General features: G+C 51.8%; 3 protein-coding genes across 6 annotated transcripts; 1 reads left to right on the top strand and 2 right to left on the bottom strand.

Annotated features, from left to right (window-relative positions):
• Positions 1-246: 246 nt before the first annotated feature.
• On the bottom strand, positions 247-6,236 carry tti1 (TELO2 interacting protein 1). Of its 2 annotated transcripts, none has more exons than XM_062458665.1 (10): positions 6,039-6,236; positions 4,392-5,656; positions 3,258-4,217; positions 2,948-3,107; positions 2,507-2,683; positions 2,081-2,220; positions 1,847-1,987; positions 1,512-1,716; positions 782-869; positions 247-616 (listed from the first exon to the last, which is right to left on the bottom strand). In XM_062458665.1, exons 2-10 carry the CDS (start codon positions 5,625-5,627, stop codon positions 415-417), a joined length of 3,309 nt encoding a protein of 1,102 aa, XP_062314649.1. In that variant the 5' UTR covers positions 5,628-5,656; positions 6,039-6,236; the 3' UTR covers positions 247-414. The 2 variants fall into 2 exon arrangements, with proteins under 2 accessions (XP_062314649.1, XP_062314650.1); XM_062458666.1 differs by lacking the exon at positions 6,039-6,236 and adding an exon at positions 5,898-6,032.
• rprd1b (regulation of nuclear pre-mRNA domain containing 1B) lies at positions 5,643-11,957 on the top strand. 3 transcript variants are annotated; one of them, XM_062458671.1, is made up of 8 exons: positions 5,643-5,785; positions 6,599-6,779; positions 6,942-7,071; positions 7,263-7,396; positions 9,003-9,121; positions 9,259-9,385; positions 9,640-9,815; positions 10,323-11,957. In XM_062458671.1, the coding sequence occupies exons 2-8, from the start codon at positions 6,629-6,631 to the stop codon at positions 10,470-10,472; spliced, it is 987 nt and encodes a 328-aa protein (XP_062314655.1). In that variant the 5' UTR covers positions 5,643-5,785; positions 6,599-6,628; the 3' UTR covers positions 10,473-11,957. The 3 variants fall into 3 exon arrangements, with proteins under 3 accessions (XP_062314655.1, XP_062314654.1, XP_062314653.1); XM_062458670.1 differs by lacking the exon at positions 5,643-5,785 and adding an exon at positions 5,998-6,084; XM_062458669.1 differs by lacking the exon at positions 5,643-5,785 and adding an exon at positions 6,053-6,485.
• Positions 11,890-17,805, bottom strand: tgm2a (transglutaminase 2, C polypeptide A). Its single transcript, XM_062458667.1, has 13 exons — positions 17,779-17,805; positions 17,386-17,471; positions 16,016-16,243; positions 15,708-15,826; positions 15,020-15,148; positions 14,579-14,750; positions 14,028-14,157; positions 13,761-13,864; positions 13,391-13,633; positions 12,955-13,230; positions 12,689-12,849; positions 12,365-12,501; positions 11,890-12,162 (listed from the first exon to the last, which is right to left on the bottom strand). The coding sequence occupies exons 2-13, from the start codon at positions 17,393-17,395 to the stop codon at positions 12,015-12,017; spliced, it is 1,857 nt and encodes a 618-aa protein (XP_062314651.1). The 5' UTR covers positions 17,396-17,471; positions 17,779-17,805; the 3' UTR covers positions 11,890-12,014.
• Positions 17,806-17,910: the final 105 nt, after the last annotated feature.

The raw sequence follows: 17,910 nt of genomic DNA, 5'->3' as shown, positions 1-17,910 counted from the left end.
TGGGGAGGAGCTGGCAGCAGGATAAATGGCTGAGTATGTCAGAGATTAAACGCTAGCTGGCTAAACACAGAACACACCTGGCAGCCAGGCTTCCTGCCTCCCAAGAGCCAGCATCCGTTATGATGTCACAACATGGGGGGGGGGGGCAGCATCCATTGTGATGCCACAACATGAGGGGGGGGGGGGGGGGTGCGGAGTACTTTGTGTGTTACAGTTACTTTGGCATTAACAAGGTCAAGAAAATGATTGTATTATTTCAGAGTAATATTCATTTGCATTACATCATATTTTACATTCAGAAAGGAAAGTGGAGATACTGTACACTTTGTGTTATTTGTTAGAATCGACCAGCTCCACAAAACAAAGCTACCAGCCAATCATAATCAGAGTTCCTCATAACTGCTCCTGGCTGGTTCACAGGTGTTTCTGAGGTAAGTCAAATTCTTCCAATAGTCTGAGGACGTTGTCGGTGAACTCGTTCCTCGCACTGCCCTGCCCACTCAGTACGACAGGCTCGAGGTCAGGGTGGGGTGGGGTGTAGGAGTGTGGGCAGTGGAGCTCATTCAGGGTCAACCACAGAGCGTCCGGGTCGACTTGGGTCAGCTGACGGAACACACTGCGCAGGAGGAGAGGAGAGAGGGATGAAGGACAGACGAAGGGAGATGAACGAGGGATGGGAGGAAAGGAGGGGAGAGTTAATTCCACTGGTGAGTATGACTAAGGGTATCATGAGGTCGGTCTGTTCATCTGATCACTTTGATGCAGCCACCTCCAGGTTTACCTGAGACAGGCGTCCTGTAGTTTAGCTGGCTGTCTGCAGCTCAAGTATGGAAGACAGGCTTCACACACTGAGTTCAGGTCGGATTCACCTGTGCATGAAAACACACACACGCGCACACACACACACACACACATATACAGTATGTGGTAACAGTAAGTACCAACAAACAGGGACATACATGATATCCTGAATATCACATTTATTGCTTTATCACATTTATTGAGTGTATAACAGTCATGTCTGTCTCTAAGCTCCGATGAAAAGAGAGAGCGATAAGAGAGGAGAACAGAGAAAGGAGAGAGGAACTGGCTGAACGGAGCTGTAGTGGAGCAGGGTAATAGCAGTCAGGGGAACAGCCTGCTTCCCTCCCTCCCTCAATCTCTCCACCTCTTCCTCTCTTTCTCCCTGGGTACGTTTCATAACCATGGCAACTCCAACACAGTGTAATGCCCCCAAACCATAATATATAATCTAGCACCCCCCCTCCCCCTTCCCATTCTCTTTCTTTCTCTTCCTCCCTCCAACTCCCTATATCGGCATATTTCCAGCTCCAGTCCCCTGGGAGCTGCTTGTCTTGTGGGGGACATTGCTACACACCCTCCCATACATTCTGGGGGACAGAACAAGCTCTGTTGAACCAGTTGGAGCCTGACACCTAGTGGTGCAGAGGGGGCATATCGCTTTTCCAGCTCTAGTGTGAGAAGAGTGTGTTTGTGTGTGTGTGACCTACCCAGGTCTAGTCTAAGGCAGAGGGACCCCAGCCCCTGCAGCACAGCCAGCTGCAGCTTGTAGGCAAGGGTATGGCTGTAGATTGGCCCCGCCCTGGCACTGACTGGAGCCTGATTGGTCAGCGAGCTTGTCAGTTTGGGAAGCACCTCCTTCGACACCCGCTTCCTCAGGAAATCCCCGCAAGTCTCCCCCAGCGTACACAGCACCTGGAGGACACACGCAAATGCACATGAGCGGCTGAATTGACACCCCATTCAATGCATACGCCCATTCAAGAATCCCACTGCATTACGGTGGGATTAGGGGTTTAGACGATGGTTAGGGCCAGGTAGCTACCCTGAAGGCTCTGAGGACGGCCAGGGGATCATCTGTAGTGAGTCTCAACAGGAGGGGGTGCCAGCAGCGGTGGGCCATGGGCAGTAACTCGTCCTCCCTCTCACTCAGCACACACACACACAGCTCCAAGATGTCCAGCACCTGCAACACACACACACACACACACACACACACTGTTATATGCAAACCTGAATACCTCCACACCCCTCCATCCACCTCCAGGAGCACACACACCTTGAGCCTGAGCCTGAGGCTGGGATGGGAGAGCAGGTGGGTGCAGCGCACCATGACATCTTTAGCGATGGCCAGGTGGGCCGGCAGCTCCGCCTTCACGTCAGGACCCTCTGTCTCTGTCTCCGTAGCAACTGAAGGGTCTAGAAGACAACACCAAATCACACGGCAACCAAGGATCCCGTTGATAAATATACACGTCTTGCGCAGCCTCTTCTACCTCAGTGCAACTTCACGATCTTATTTCAATACTGTGTCGGTGACACCGCATAGATATATGGGCCTGCACACGGGTCGTTGACATGGTTCCATCCAAAACACCGTAATCAATTAGATACTACATCATATATGTGGCCCATGAAGGAATCAAGCCCACAACCCTGATGGTGTACTGTACGTCTCCCCCTCCAGACTACAGTTCCCTGCTACCTGGGAGCTCCGTTTCCCCAGCCTCCTCCTCCTCCCCCCAGGTGCCCTCTGCCAGCTGCTTCTGTCTCTGGTAGTCCTGCAGGAAGTGACGCACGTCCAGAACTTCCTGGTCCTCAGACGCCATCTTGGTTCTGTTTGGTTCGGCGGTCCCTCCTCTGGTTGAGGGGAACCATCGGGCTGGGGGCAGATAGCAGGGTTATGGACTAGGACTGGGATTGTAATCTGCTGGTGTTATAAGCTATGTTAGTCTCTAACCCAACTTTAATCTCTACTGATATGAGGTTTCATGCTGACTCTCATCATCATGTATTCACTATCCTGGCTCTACTTTGAATCAGCAAAAACATGATTGGCGCCAAACAGGGTATAAGAGGCAGACGTGGTTCGGCTAAGAGGGTACAGCAGTAACATTGTCCAGGGCTCCTGTCCGTGTGTCCTCACCCAGGGCCTTGAGGAGGCTGTGCAGCACGCAGCAGAACAGGGGGGCTCTGTGGTCGTAGCTGAGGTCCAGGGCCAGCAGCAGGTCCTGCACCAGGTCCCCCAGCAGGGGCAGCAGGCTGGGGTCAGAGTGGAGGAACATGACGGACAGCACCCGGGGGGCCTGGGGACCGTTCAAGCATGTTCACGTTGACAGTCATGCACGACAAAGTCTCAGATACCTTCTATGTGCAGAGATATTCTAACTAACAGACAGAACTGTCAAGTTCCTGTTTTGCTGTAAGCACTGTTCTGACGTGTCCATGGGCCCTACCTGCGGGTGCAGAGCCAGCCTCTGCAGGTTGAGCGACACGTCGTTCACCAGGTAGTCGGCGTTGGCGTTGATCAGCTCCGTCAAGGAGCCGTAGCCGCAGGCCTCAGACGCCGCCCACATGGCGCCCAGCGCCGCCTGGCTCACCAGCACCGACTCCTCCCCTGCCTTCTCCAGCACAGAGTACAGCGATGTCATCAGCAGCGGACGGAAGGCGGGGCCCAGGGCCTGGGCGAAGCAGCCGATCCCCTCCAGCTGCAGGCAGAGCTGCCAGATGTTGCTGTTCAGCTGGTGGACTGTGGGGGCCCGGGGCCCCAGCTGGATGGGAGCCGCTCCAGACCCATTTACGAGCTGGAGCTGGAGGGGGCGTCTGTCAGCATGGCTGGATATGGAGAGGAGTCTGGGGCTTCCATGCTGGTCCTGCTTGTCTGGATCTGAGTCTGTTTCCTGGCTGGTGGCCAGGTGCCAGTTGGCCAGGCTGGTGTACTCCTCTATGATGGTCCCCACCACCGCCCTCAGTTCCTCTAGATTAGGGGCGTAGCCCTGCCCCTCCGCCTCCTCCCCCTGACCCCCCCAGCTCCTCCCCACCCCCATCCCGGCAGCCCCGGCCACCAGCTCCTTCAGGACCAGCGCCGCCTGCTTCCTGTACGCCTGCGACTCCCGGTACCGATCCAGGAAGTGGTCCGTCAGCAGGTAGACATCGCCATGGTAACCCAGCATCCAGCATATCTCGACCAGTATGGCAAAGATCCGCTCATCCGTGAAGTACAGGAAGTGTTTCCTCTGAGAGGGCGCGACAACGCTCGTCCCCGCGGCGTCTGTCTCCATGGCGACGCGCTGGCTCCGCTCCTCTACGATGCGGACGTCGGTGACGTCCAGCTCCAGAACCTGCAGGAGCGCCTGGGAGACGCGCTGGAGGTGAGTGGCAGAGGCCAGCACCACACACACAGCCGGACCCAGCACCTGTACACAGGAGAAGGGAGAGGAGAGGTTAAGATTAGACAGGGGAAGAAATGTGCTTTGTGCCTTTAAGGACTGTAATTCCATAACAATATGTCATGTAGAAACAGACAAGAGGTATGTAGTGAAGATGTGTAGAGTGTGTGTGTGTGTGTGTGTGTGTGCACGTTCGTGTACCTTCAGGTAGCCCAGGAACACATTGAGGATGAACAGCTTGCGCTGGTCATCCGACGTCCTCATGAGCCGAGGCAGCGAGGTGGCCAGGCTGTGGAGGCTCTCTGATAGGACGTCACTGAAGGTCTGACCCCGCCCACAGCCCTGGCTCCTCCCCGCCACTCCCCGGAGCGCGGCCTCACATCTCTCCCTCACCCTGGCCTCCTCGTCATTCACCCCCCCGACCAGGGTCTCCAGCAGGGAGCCCACACACTCTCCCAGGGAAACACTACAGTTGGCCAACAGGTGGTCGGCCATGTCCACCAGCTCCAGCCTCACCCTCCAGTGCTGGTGGGCCGAGCAGCAGGAGATGATCTTCCTCAGCAGCAGAGCCAGTCTCCCTGACGTTCCTCTCACCCAGTCTTCCGTCCTCTGGACCATCAGCTCCCCCACCCGGCCCAACTCCAGCCCTGGCCTGGCATCCGCCCCAGCCCCCTGCAGCTGGCTGTCAGCCAGCACCAGCCCCACCATCCTGGACCACAGCCTGAGGGCCCTGGCTGTGACTGCGTGGCCCTGCCTCATGTCTCCGGAGACGATCCGGGTTAGAGCCATGGTGATGCCCGGCAGGAAAGAGGCCAGGGTGCTGCCCAGGACGCGGGCCTCCTCCCCTGACACTTCCACATGGTCCTGGGGACAGTCGCACCGCAGGGTCAGCGCCTGCAGGCACCTGAGGGCAGCAACCTGCACCCCTCTGGACTTGTCCTGCTCCCCCAGGGCCAGCAGCAGGGAGATGGCTGCCCCCAGGCCAGGCAGCATGCTGGGCTCAAACAGCCTGAACACAATGTCTCCGTAGGCAGCGTGTAGCAGAGCGTCCAGACACCGTAGCACCGCGACCCTCACCTCTTCTGAAGTGGCTGGCGCAGGCTTGCCGGGGTCAGTTGGGGAGCAGAGGCAGAGGCAGAGCTCAGAGAGCAGGTCCCGCAAAGTGTCCCAGCTCTGGACACAGGTGGTTTCCAGGAGGTATGCCATAGCCTCAGCCACGGCCTCCACCAGCCCATCTTTACGCGGGGCCGGCTGCTTTAGGACAAACCGAAGCGGGAAGAGAACATAGTCCTGCAGCTGCTGCAGCGTGGCGTCATCGACGTCTCTCAGCTGGCCGCCCAGTGTCTCCACATTGGCGACACTGGGCTGACGGGTCAAAAGCACGCAGGCGGGACGAAGGTACGCAAAGGCTATCTTGGGGTCGTTGATCTGGGCCATGCTGCGCCAGATCTACTGACGTCGTTCCCCTGAAACCAAAAGAGAACGGGAGACGTCTATAATGCAAGGCTGTTGAGAGGGGTATGATAGCTAAATTCATCCGCTTGAACCAGCATAGCTTGCTGAATTTTGAGGACAAAATTTGATTTCTGCCTAAGGTATGTTTGCTAAATTGTCGTGTTTATGATGATGATATTTATTGTTGTTTTTCCACGTGCCTGGACATGCAATAAGCTAACATGAAGAGCGATATAATGAAAATAAACATACCGTTATTTATTGATCGATAGTGGCGATATCTACTTCATGGGGAATACATTTCACTAACTTGAGCAGAATAACGCTGCACATGTACCCTGCTGTGAACTGTCAACAGTCGCTTGTTTATGTCGTCATGAATCCGCGACGTACCTGCTTCAGTTGAAAGGTCAATCAGCCATCTTTGAAGGAGTTTCTGGTGGGTTAGCGTTTGCTTTATCTAGCTACTAGCTAGTTTGCGAATAAGCGTGGTTTTAGTTCGGTTGCAGCATTCACATGTGTTGTCAAAGGGAATCGGTTGATAAACATCTGATTTTGCATGATACACAAACAACTACTTTCGAGTTCCACTCGGGTTACAGACTTCAGTGAGTAGGTTAGCGAACAGGCTAGCTAAAAATATAGGCTACCTAGCTTGCCTTGGTAGGGTACTTGTGGCTTGCAAGCTTTCTAGCAAATTCTGTGTAAACAAACGCTACGTGCGTGGAGGTTTTCGAACTATCAGTTAGAGGCTGCACATTTCATTAATAGCTATAATCTTCAACTTAGGTTAGCTAGTTATTGCACCAAGGTAAAGTTGGAATAAACAAGACAAAAAAGGTTGGTCCATGCAGCATGGCAAATCAGTCAGCTAGCTAACTAAGAGAGACAGAAAGTCTTGTTTTTGATGACATTACTTATTTCGTGGCTGTGTTGTCACGGTATCTTGGTAGTGGCTGTAGGGTGACGAGGTCAGGAACACCATGTCGTCTTTCTCTGAGTCTGCTTTGGAGAAGAAGCTGTCTGAGCTCAGCAACTCCCAGCAGAGCGTCCAGACGCTGTCGCTGTGGATTATCCATCATCGCAAACACTCGTCCCTCATCGTCCGAGTATGGCACAGAGAACTAAAGAAAGGTGAGATCCGCAACATTGAATCCACCAAGCGTCTTTTCCTCAGTAGAAGTAGTAAGGGCTACTGTTTATGATCAAAATCCACACATGGGATTAGTCAATTAGAAATAGACCAGACAGATAGCCCGTTACTGTTTACTGATTGTGTGTTGTTCTGTCTTACAGCTAAAAGCAGCAGAAAGCTGACCTTTCTGTACCTGGCTAATGATGTGATTCAGAACAGCAAGAAGAAAGGTCCAGAGTTCACCAAAGACTTTGAAACAGTTCTGGTGGACGCCTGCTCTCATGTCGCCAGGTATGATTATGGTCTGGATCAGGAGTTAGACATGATGTACTTGCTGCAGTGCAGTTTCTTGTCTTCAACCTCCCATGTCCATATTAGACCATTGTTTCGTTGTGCCTCAACAGCCAACACGCTCGTAGCGTTTACCGCACAGGGATGGTTCTAGAGGCTCATCTTGAACATGTCTGTGTTCCTCCCCGCAGAGAAGCAGATGATGGCTGTAAGAGGCCTATGGAGCGTCTCCTCAACATCTGGCAGGAGAGGGCCCTCTACAGGGCCGACTTCATCCAGCAGCTGAAGCTGGCCATCGAGGACTCCAACAGCCCCAAACCTGCAGGTGGGAGACAGAAACGTACCTGGATGACAGGAGTTTTAGCTGTCGTGCTGCTTTGCTGCTCTGTGTTGTGAAAGCTGCGGCTGCTCCGGCGACAATGTGTCGCCTGGAGAGCAGGTGTGACCGTAGCACCTGCAGTTTTGAACTGGAACTCTTGTCACCATGTTCCCACTTTCTCCCTTGTTCTAGTATGACCAGACAATCTTTTTATCTTCTTTCTATACTTTTTGATCACTTTCGATGATTTTTTGGATCAGTTTCAGTTTAGTTTGACTTTTGTGCCCCTCGCGTTTGGCTCGCGTGCGACACATAAACCAGAGTGACGATGCTCGCCTGTACGAGGGAGGTGCTCTTTCCTATCTGTGTACAGAACCCCCCCCAGCAGGACTGTGAAGGTGTGGTCTGTCTCCAGAGCCCAGACTGGGACCTGTGGAGGACGTTGAGGATGTCTCCCAGTGCAGCCTTGTGCAGGCCAAGACTGTCTGCTGCTTTCTGAAGAATGAGCCATGTATCAACAAGGACATAAAAAGCCCTCCTCAACAGGAAGAAGAGGGAAGACAGAGAGGAGGTTATGTCAGTCCAAAAGAGGAGCGAGTTGAGGGAGGCCAAGAACAGCAAGAGGCACGCTAGAAATGAACGGCTCCAAGATGTGGTGGGATGAAGAGGATGACTGGACGTAAACAATCAGATCAGCCATGGAGGCGAGCCAGGAACGAGTAGAGGAGCTAAAGCTGTGGAAAAACCAGTTTGACTGAACCTCCACCCCCGCACGCACAGCAGGACAGGCCCCCCCTTGCTGCTGAGGACAATACAGTAGGAACCAAGCTCTCCTCCCCCACTGCCCCTGAGAGCAACCCGGCCAGGACAGGGGTGAGCACTGGGACTTGCTCCCAGGTCACCGTTGACGTGGAGGAGCACGGCTCCTGGCTGCCATTGGAGGAAGGACAGCTGGATGGGATACATGTAGAGCAAGAGTTTCTTCAACTGACCCCTCCTGTGTCGCCGCTCCCTGCATGCGTGTACCTCGCGCAAGAAGCCTTTCTTCTCTTCAACCTTTATTGTACTTTGGAGTTATTTATAGATTTATTTTTATTTTTATTTTTTTATATACCCTTGGACTACACACTTTATAGTTGACTATTACACTTACATTTACATTTAGTCATTTAGCAGACGCTCTTATCCAGAGCGACTTACAGTAAGTACAGGGACATTCCCCCGAGGCAAGTAGGGTGAAGTGCCTTGCCCAAGGACACAACGTCAGTTTGCATGACCGGGAATCGAACTGGCAACCTTCGGATTACTAGCCCGATTCCATAACCGCTCAGCCACCTGACTCCCTGACACTTCACCCTGACACTTTTTAACTTCATAAGTTAAACTACTTTGGACACTTTAAATTCCCTTAACCAAAACGTGAAATATTGTGAATTTTGTACATTGTTTTGTTTATTTTTATGATTATATTACATTTCTATTTATCCATCGTATTAATGATTATTTATTTCATAATGTATTCATGTCTCCATTTCCTCCTGTCTCCCGGCCTTTGTAACACCCTCATTTCCCAGCCTGGGGATTCACAAAGTCTTCTTTGATCTTCTCTTAGAGGAGAAGAAGCCTGTGAAACGGACCTACCAGAAGGTTCAGGAGGAGGAGGAGGAGGAGGACGATGACTACAGATGCCACGGCTCTCCTCACGTGATCGACGCCTCGGGGCCTCAGCTGGTAGGAGACGACACCAGCAACCTACATGTGACGGACGGTCTTCTTCGTGCTTTGGCACTTGGTCTCACTCATCTTGTCCTCTCTCTCCCTCCCCTCATCCTTCCTACCTGTCCCCCGCCCCTGTCCCCCTCCCCCAGACGGAGGAGCTGGTCAAGGCCCTGCAGGACCTGGAGAACGCAGCTTCGGGGGACGCTGCTGTGCGTCAGAAAATCGCCTCGCTTCCCCAGGAGGTCCAGGACGTGTCTCTGCTGGAGAAGATCACTGGTAAGACCTGAGCGGAACCCGGCCAGAACACACCTCCTTTAACACCTCCAAATACTGCCAGTAGAATTTGAATGAGTTCAGAGCTGCACCTGACACTACGGCATGTAAATCAAGCACAGTCTTTTACAACGCTACAATACATGTAGAATCTAGAACTTGGTAGAGCCAAGTCTGAATTCACGTCATGAAGAGGGAATACTCAATGTCTCCGTTTTTGCGTGTGTCTGTGTGTGCGGGATTGCGCGTGCGTTTAGACAAGGAGGCGGCAGACAAGCTGTCCAAGATCGTGGACGAGGCGTGCCTGCTGCTGGCCGAGTACAACGGGCGCCTGGCGGCCGAGCTGGAGGACCGCAGGCAGCTGGCGCGCATGCTCACAGACTACATCAGCTGTCAGAAGGAGGCCCTGACCGAGAGGGAAAAGAAGCTGGAGGTGAGCTGCCCACCTGGCCCACCAGCCTCCACCCTGGAGCCAGTCTGAGCGACGCTCCACTGCAAACCACCACTGGGTTTTCCCCACAGTGATTTTGTTCCAAGTGATTTTGTTTTGAGAAGATGTTCAGGCCCCATCCTCTGTCCGGGGAAGTGTTGAGTTGTCAAGAGTTTTTCTTTGACTGTTTTTGAGCCGAGTACATGATGCTGTTGTCAGCTGGCAGACTCATTAGTCCTGGTTAGTGATGGGTACTGTAGTGTAAAGGGAAAGAAGGAAAATGCAAACACAAATGTGGTCTGCTTCGTGTACTGTGTAAAATGTAAACGTGACGAAGTTGTGTTGCGTGAAACAAGAAGCAGAAGCGTATCGAACGTGACATGAAAAGCTGTTCAGAACCGTTCAGAAACCCAGCTTTTTCGGAGGGTTTCTTAGTCGTCCTCAGTTCCCCTTTCTCTTCAACTGTCGAAGCTGAGAGTGTACTAAAGAGTTGTGTCCCGTCTCCTGCAGGAGTACAAACAGAAGCTGGCGCGGGTGACGCAGGTGAGGAAGGAGCTCAAGTCCCACATCCAGAGTTTGCCGGACCTGTCCCTCCTCCCCAACGTGACGGGAGGCCTGGCCCCCCTGCCCTCCGCCGGGGACCTCTTCTCCACCGACTGAGCCCAGAGGCTCCTCCTCTCTCACTCCGCCCCGCCCTCCAGCCCTGCCCAGCTTGACCCTGCTCCAACCCCTACCCCTCCACCAGGAGACTGGTGCGTCCTACCAGTCTCCATCTCCCCTTCCCTCCAGACCCCTCTCACCCCCCCATCACAGCCAGGCCCACTCATGGCTGCCAACTCTCAACCCCGGCCACTTTAGACCCCTAGGGACAGAAATGAAATCCCCCCCCCCTTCTCCCTCCCTCCTAACCCCCTACCTTCCAGACTATGTGGGAGAGGAGTTCTATCTCCCAAAAGGTCCATGGTCGTAGAAGATTCCGCGCCACCAGCTAAGACACAAAGCCCTGTTTTAGTTTTTACTCTGCAGCAACGCCAGCAAACTCAACACTCTGTTGGGAGAAGTACCCAAGCTAAGCTAAAGAGCATAGTACAGTATAGTTCATGTTTGTACTCATAAAGAAGAAGAAGTAGGAGGAGGGAAGGGTTTCCTCCTGCCTGGTAATCCGCTCTGACTCCTCCCCCAAACGGAAGCATCCTCTTTCTGTTAACAGTTTTATGTAAGCAGCTTTGTATTGTTGATGGAAAGTGTTTTTTTTTTTGAGAGGTGGGGGTGTTTTGATCGTGTGACTGCTGTGAGTTCATAGGGGGAAGGGGATTCAATTGTTAAGTTTCAGCCATATTATTACCAACCGTCTGCCATAATCCCAGCTCAAGCAATCAGATTACAGATGTTTCAGAGCACATTGTACCATATCTCCACCCTCCAGCCTGTCAGCTGACTTTTTCTGGATTGTTCTCCAGACGTTACAGCAGATGGTCAGTCCTGGATCCTTCTCGTTAGCCAATCACGTCTCACCACCGTGTTTAGAACTCGACAGTGGGAGGGCTCCGAGGCCTGTTGTTGACTTGGCTGTACCACAGCATCGCTTCGAAGATCCACGTTCACCCACAGAGTGTTGGGGGTTGACGAACTGAACTGAACTGGTACGAGGGTCGGGCCAGACTGCATACCTGCATCATGTTCCAAAATTGTCAAACTAGCAAAGCACTGTCAGGCCCAGATCTGGGGGACGGACACACTTACTCCACCTCATGTATTCTCACTGCAGTCAGTCTGTCTCATCCTCAGGTGCCCATAGACAACTCCTGTCATGGTTTTTATAATGGAAGACAATCTGAGAGAGCCAGTTCCTCAGTGTGGACCACTGCCCAGTTGATCTGTCAGATCAGAGCTGGCCAATGGTGTGGAGAAGCGGCAGCAACAGGTCATCTTATTGGCTAGACCGACAGTAGGCTTTAGATCTTTCTTACCCGGTTACTGTTTCTCTCTGCACATACAGACTACTGCTGCAGTAGGTTTTTTCAGTAATAAAAGTGATTCAGTGGCAACAAATAAAATGGAACCATTGGAACAAACAGTGTGTGGGCTGACTTTTATTATTTATTACGTCTAGTAATGTGACAGCTCAGCTGAATAAAATAAAAATGGTTATGAGGGACGTCAGACTGGTAAGTATGGTTTGTTCAATCTGTCATTTGAATATCACTCCTTGACATCAATGTTCAGGAACCCTTTGACGTTGCTCAGTTTGTCACTGTCAAAGTCCACCAGGAGCTTGTGGAGCCCAACGTTGGTGGGAATGAAGTCAACTTTGACCTTGGCTTCTTGTTGAGGACCCAGAGTTCCAACCCTGCAGGAGAGAGCAGAATTAGAGTTCACACGCATGACCTTGTAGCTTTAAATATACTTTGAATCCTCTCAAGAATCTGTGTGCCAAACTAGCTGTGACATAACGTGTGTGCACATGTACTACATGTGTGTGGTGTGTCCTTGTTGTGAGTGTCATGCATGTTCTATGCCCTTGCATGTGTGTTTGTGTGCTTATGCCGTACATGTGTGTGATGGTGTGTGCTCCGGTGAGACCTGCTCCCTCCAGGGAGAAGCAGCAGTTCTGCAGGGCTTCTGGGAGAGGGTTCTGGAGAGACACTTCAGCACTCAGAAGTTGACCCACTCTGGGTTCTCCCAGGATCTATGGAAGAACAACCAAACAGCTGTCAGCACATATGGAACTCAGGCCACAATATTCAATGTTCTAATTAGCATGTCCCGTTTTCTCTGCTGAAATCCTCTTCTAGGATTTCTGGTTTCTGCTAGAGTCTAGGTTGTCTTCATCTCTCACAAAGCCTTGGTTGCCTCTACTCCAGGCCTGTCCTTACATGTATGTTTATGTCTGGGTTATCCAGGACAACAGTCTTCTGGGTCTTGTGGAAGTCCATGCCGGCCTGATCGATGACGATGGCTTTCAGCAGGATCTGTTTGTCAGAGGTCAAGTTCTCACCGTACACCGAGTACTCCAGCCGCAGCACAACACTCTTCTCTGCAGGGCAAAGGGTTAAAGGTCAGAGGTCAGGACACTCCTTTTTGACCCCCACCCTGTCCACTAATACCACACTCACCCCAATGAGCCCACACCCATACACACCCTCTCCACTCAGGACCTTCAGGTTAGACTCGTAGGCGTGACCGCAGACGGCGCCCAGCTTGCCGTCGTACGACACGGTGCGTGCCGTGAACAGGAAGCGGCACGTCTTGTCCTCCATTTGGTTGTTGACGACGCGCGCCGATACGTCATAATCCCCGCCCACGAGCATGTTTGGGGGGAGCTTGATCTTGATGTGCAGGCCAGGCTCCTCCCCCTTCTGCAGAAGCTTGTTGTGGTGCTTGGCCTTCTGGAAGACCCGCCTCTCCTCCTCCGAGCCTGGCCAACAGCACAAACACAGAGCAGCACGGACACTGGGAATCTCAGGGCTGGTGTATGATGTCATCATGCTGAGGTGTGTGTGTCCTACCTACCTTTGAGGTACTTGTGCTGGTGTGTGATGTCATCGTGTAGGGGTGTGTGTGCGTGTCCTAGCTACCTTCGGAGTACTTGTACTGGTGTGTGATGTCGTGCCTCTCGTCGCTGCCCACAGCCTTGGTACTGATGTGGTGCCCCACGTTGGCGGTGGAGCCGCCCATCCTGGCCATGCGCCCGTCTGTCAGGCGGACGTACTCCACCACATCGGCGTTCACCTCCGCGAACACGAACGGAGCGTCGTACTTCACGGTCAGATCCCCCTCTCTCAACCCCTTCAGGGGGACGGGACCACAGCAGTACACATCTGACAAACACACACACAGTGTCATTAGAGGGGGATGTTCTTTTGAGGGGCTGGCAGGGAAGCTTTTGGAGGGTCAGTCCAGGAGGCAGAAGAGCTGGCTGTCAGGGGCCCAGGATCCCCGACTCACCCTCACTCTTCTCTTGGGGTGTGGGGTCGCTGGCCTGCCAGCCACTGTACTCTGGGCTCAGGTCAGCACGGACCATCCAGTTGTCCACCCACACATGGAAGTTCCTGACCAACGGAGATGCAAGGGCACAATGTTTTTGGAACGTTCATTTACACTAGATGGTTTGTTTTTCTTGCGAGTCAGCCAGTCTCATGCCGTGCACACTGTGTTCGCAGAGGAAGAAGTCGGCACGTCTCCCTCCCACCCAGAGCTGTTCACCTTCCTCACCAGACAGACTCAGCTGAGATGTCCTCTCCGTCCTCGTCATACAGGAACTCAATCAGCAGGTTGGCGTTCTTGTCGTGAGCTGATCCAAAGTTAGTGACTACGCGGCAGGGGATTCCCAGAGCCCGGGAGACTGCACACACCCACACACATACACACAAGTCACACTTCAACACGTGAGATACAGAGCCTGACTCTCACCGTAATGAGATAAACCAATAAAGACATCTAGTGGGTGACAGACAGGCCCAGAGGCAGACATGAAGGAGAAACTCATCTATAAATAACACATACTACAGCCCTTGGCTGGCGTTACCTTAAGACCAGCTAGGAGACAGAGATTCTACTGCTGGAGCTGGTGGCTTTAGTGCAGTATCACAACACACTATTGTAAAATGTCATGGAATTATTTTTCAATATCATACAGTATGGAATTAAAAACACATCTTAAAGTGTTTACAAAGGTGAAATGGTGAACGACAAGAACCATATTTAACTTCTGAAACCTATATAGTATACCGTGTGCCCCATGGAAGGTGAGACTGTTATAATACCTGTGCAGGCAACCGATGCAAACACCCAACACTGTCCATAGCGGACACTCCCTCCCTCAGCCCACTGTCTCAGAATGGCACCACTTCCTGTCCAGCGAGTTGGACGCACCCCATCAGAGTAGTCTCCGCCCCACTGGCCCACCAGCACCCCACGGTCATCCTGACTGTTGACCTGGGAGCAAGAGAGGGAACAGGAAGGGAAGATATGAGGGAGAGTGGAGGGGGGCTGGCAGCATCCATGCTGTACCCAGATGGAGAGATAGTACATACATTCTCACGTCATGCTTACATAAATAAGACCAAAGTTATCTGAACGTTTTGGAGCTAAAGTGGTGGCATCTTTGAATACCAATAAAAGTATGAATGGGTGGCGAATGAGTGGTAGTCACCATGATGTTAGTGGGTGGTCCCTACAGTACAGGGCTGGAGGGTAGCACCTACCATGGCACTGATCACCCTGGTCACATAGACAGGGTTCCTCCTGGCAGAACAGTCCTTGTCTGCATCCGACACAAACTTGGGATTCTCATCCAGGATCCTCAGACAAATGTCCAGGATGCCCGTCTCAAACTATGGATGGTGAGAGAAGAGAGAGACAGACAGGTCAGAGAGAGAGAGAGAGACAGACAGGTCAGAGAGAGAGACAGACAGACAGGTCAGAGAGAGAAAGAGACAGACAGGTCAGAGAGAGAAAGAGAGAGAGAGAGAGACAGACAGGTCAGAGAGAGAGAGACAGACAGGAAAGGGAGAGAAAGAGACAGAGAAACAGACAGGTCAGAGAGAGAGACAGACAGTTCAGAGAGAGAGAGAGACAGACAGGTCAGAGAGAGAAAGAGAGAGAGAAACAGACAGGTCAGAGAGAGAGAGAGAGAGAGAGAGAGAGAGAGACAAACAGTTCAGAGAGAGAGAGAGAGACAGACAGGAAAGGGAGAGAGAGACAGGTCAGAGAGAGAGACAGACAGGAAAAACAGACAGACAGACAGACAGACAGAAGTTGTATTGTTTGTGACCTCTTGCTTGAGGACTGTATTTGAGATTCAGGGCTGTATCAGTGTGAGGTTCTGTTCCCTCAAGATCGTCTGGATGACATCCAGAGAACACCGATGTTGATTCAGTGGTTGTGACATACCTGTCCAAACAACCAGGGATAGGCTTTGATCCTGGTGGAAGAGCCCTTGTAGACCAGTCCATCCTGGGCCAACACATACTCCTGCCTCTTCTCCTCACTGCTCATGTACACAGCATCTCCTGCAGCCAAGACACACACATGCTCCAGCGTCAGATATCTACATACAATCTAAAATAAGCCCAGGAAGACTGTACATGAGGCAGCTGTCTATGTACTGCAAGACTAGAGATGAGTTACTGGAGGTTTGATACATCATTAGATATTTGGGATATTGTTTTTATATAATGGGCCACTTTGCCGGGACTCACGGGCACACCAGGGGTTGAAGAGCAGGATGAACTGGCCCAGGGGAACACTGTGACCCAGGTCCAGGCTGAGGGAGTAGAGACCGATGGGGGCATCAGGGGAGGAACAGATGGACAGAGAGACAGGGTCCCCAGGGGGGCTGGTGATGGAGGCACTCCAGGCTGTGTTGACGGTGAAGTCCGACAGGCCAAAGGAGACCTTGGTGCCTGATTCTTCTCTGGGCAGAGGTCCTGGAGAGAAAGAGAGACGTCTGTCTGAATGTATAGAACACCAGGCTCCCCTATGTTGTCACGTCGTAGGGCCAGTTGGCCTTGAGTGTCCAGCAGCCTACCAGTGTGAGCTGTGAGTGTCCAGCAGCCTACCAGTGTGAGCTGTGAGTGTCCAGCAGCCTACCAGTGTGAGATGTGAGTGTCCAGCAGCCTACCAGTGTGAGCCGTGAGTGTCCAGCAGCCTACCAGTGTGAGCTGTGAGTGTCCAGCAGCCTACCAGTGTGAGCTGTGAGTGTCCAGCAGCCTACCAGTGTGAGCTGTGAGTGTCCAGCAGCCTACCAGTGTGAGCTGTGAGTGTCCAGCAGCCTACCAGTGTGAGCTGTGAGTGTCCAGCAGCCTACCAGTGTGAGATGTGAGTGTCCAGCAGCCTACCAGTGTGAGCTGTGAGTGTGCAGCTGCTGGGGAGCTGGCTGCCTGGCCTCAGCTGCAGGGTGAGGGAGAACGGCTGGCCCCTCCTCACCAGCAGACGGTCGACACCGTTCAGCTCTGTGTGGTGGTCAGTGTTGTTGGTGTGACACTGCAGGTCGCAGCGCTCTATCTCCCCAGTTAGGGAGGAGAAAACAGCAGTTTACTGGAGCACATGGAGCAGGGTCCCCTGGCCGTGTACAGTTACTGTGACAGTACATGCAGACAGTCATGGTGGAAAATGTTGCGATTTAGCCTTGCCCATTTTTTGGATAACACAACTTGTCTAATTGTATTCATGAATAAAACAGTAAACCTGGAAAAATGGGCTAAATGTTGGATCATTGCGCTAAATGTTGGATCATTGTGATAAATGTTGGATCATTCCACCCCAAAAAGCCTCCAAAAACCCAAACTTGATCAGCATATTGTTCTGTAAGTACATACAACTACATCAAATAGCAGACACATTAAATGATAGATTTTGTCTTTTGTGTACTGTTTGATGTCTGCTATTTTTCACTAGAGTTTACTGTATCATTATTCTTTTCATGAATAATGCAACGCAGTTAATGTCTTTCACGGTAATAGAGTTCACAGATTTACATGCATTTTAGGTATACAGCACACTGAAATCTGAACACTTACAGACCATAGCTTTCCACTCTCCAAGGCACCATGGATGTAAAGTATCTTACCTTGATTCATGGCTTCACAGGCGTCTATTCCCTAGGGGAGAGTAGCGTAGTGTGTCGCAGGCTGTCTTACTTCCAGTAATGCCACTCTGGGGTATTTGTAGCATGTGTAATGTGACTACAGTAGCACGGCATGGCCTTCCATGAGCTGTTTTTACTCATGACAGACCCTTCCTCAGTATCACTCATTATCAAGTAACCTAGGTATTATGAGTGTGTGATCACGAGGCCATTATGGGCCTATCATGAAACCCAAGTGGCCAACTGACAATTCCCTGCAACACCTTCAGAAAATCCAGAGAAAAACATACCACTCTATTGTTTTATTTCAAGTGTTTCATATTACATTTGCTTTGGAACATAAGTGTATAGAATGATCAAAGCATTTGTACTGACCTTGGGCAAAGAAGAACAGGAACAGAAGAGCAGAAGAAATGAAGAACAGATCAGGAGGAGAATGTGTAACAGTAACACTACCCAGATCCTTTCAAACTAGCTTGCAGATTCACATCCTGTTTGTACGGATGC

This window comes from Osmerus eperlanus, chromosome 4 (assembly GCF_963692335.1).
Source record: "Osmerus eperlanus chromosome 4, fOsmEpe2.1, whole genome shotgun sequence".
Taxonomy (NCBI): Eukaryota; Metazoa; Chordata; class Actinopteri; order Osmeriformes; family Osmeridae; genus Osmerus; species Osmerus eperlanus.
This window is presented reverse-complemented; position numbering and strand designations above follow the sequence as displayed.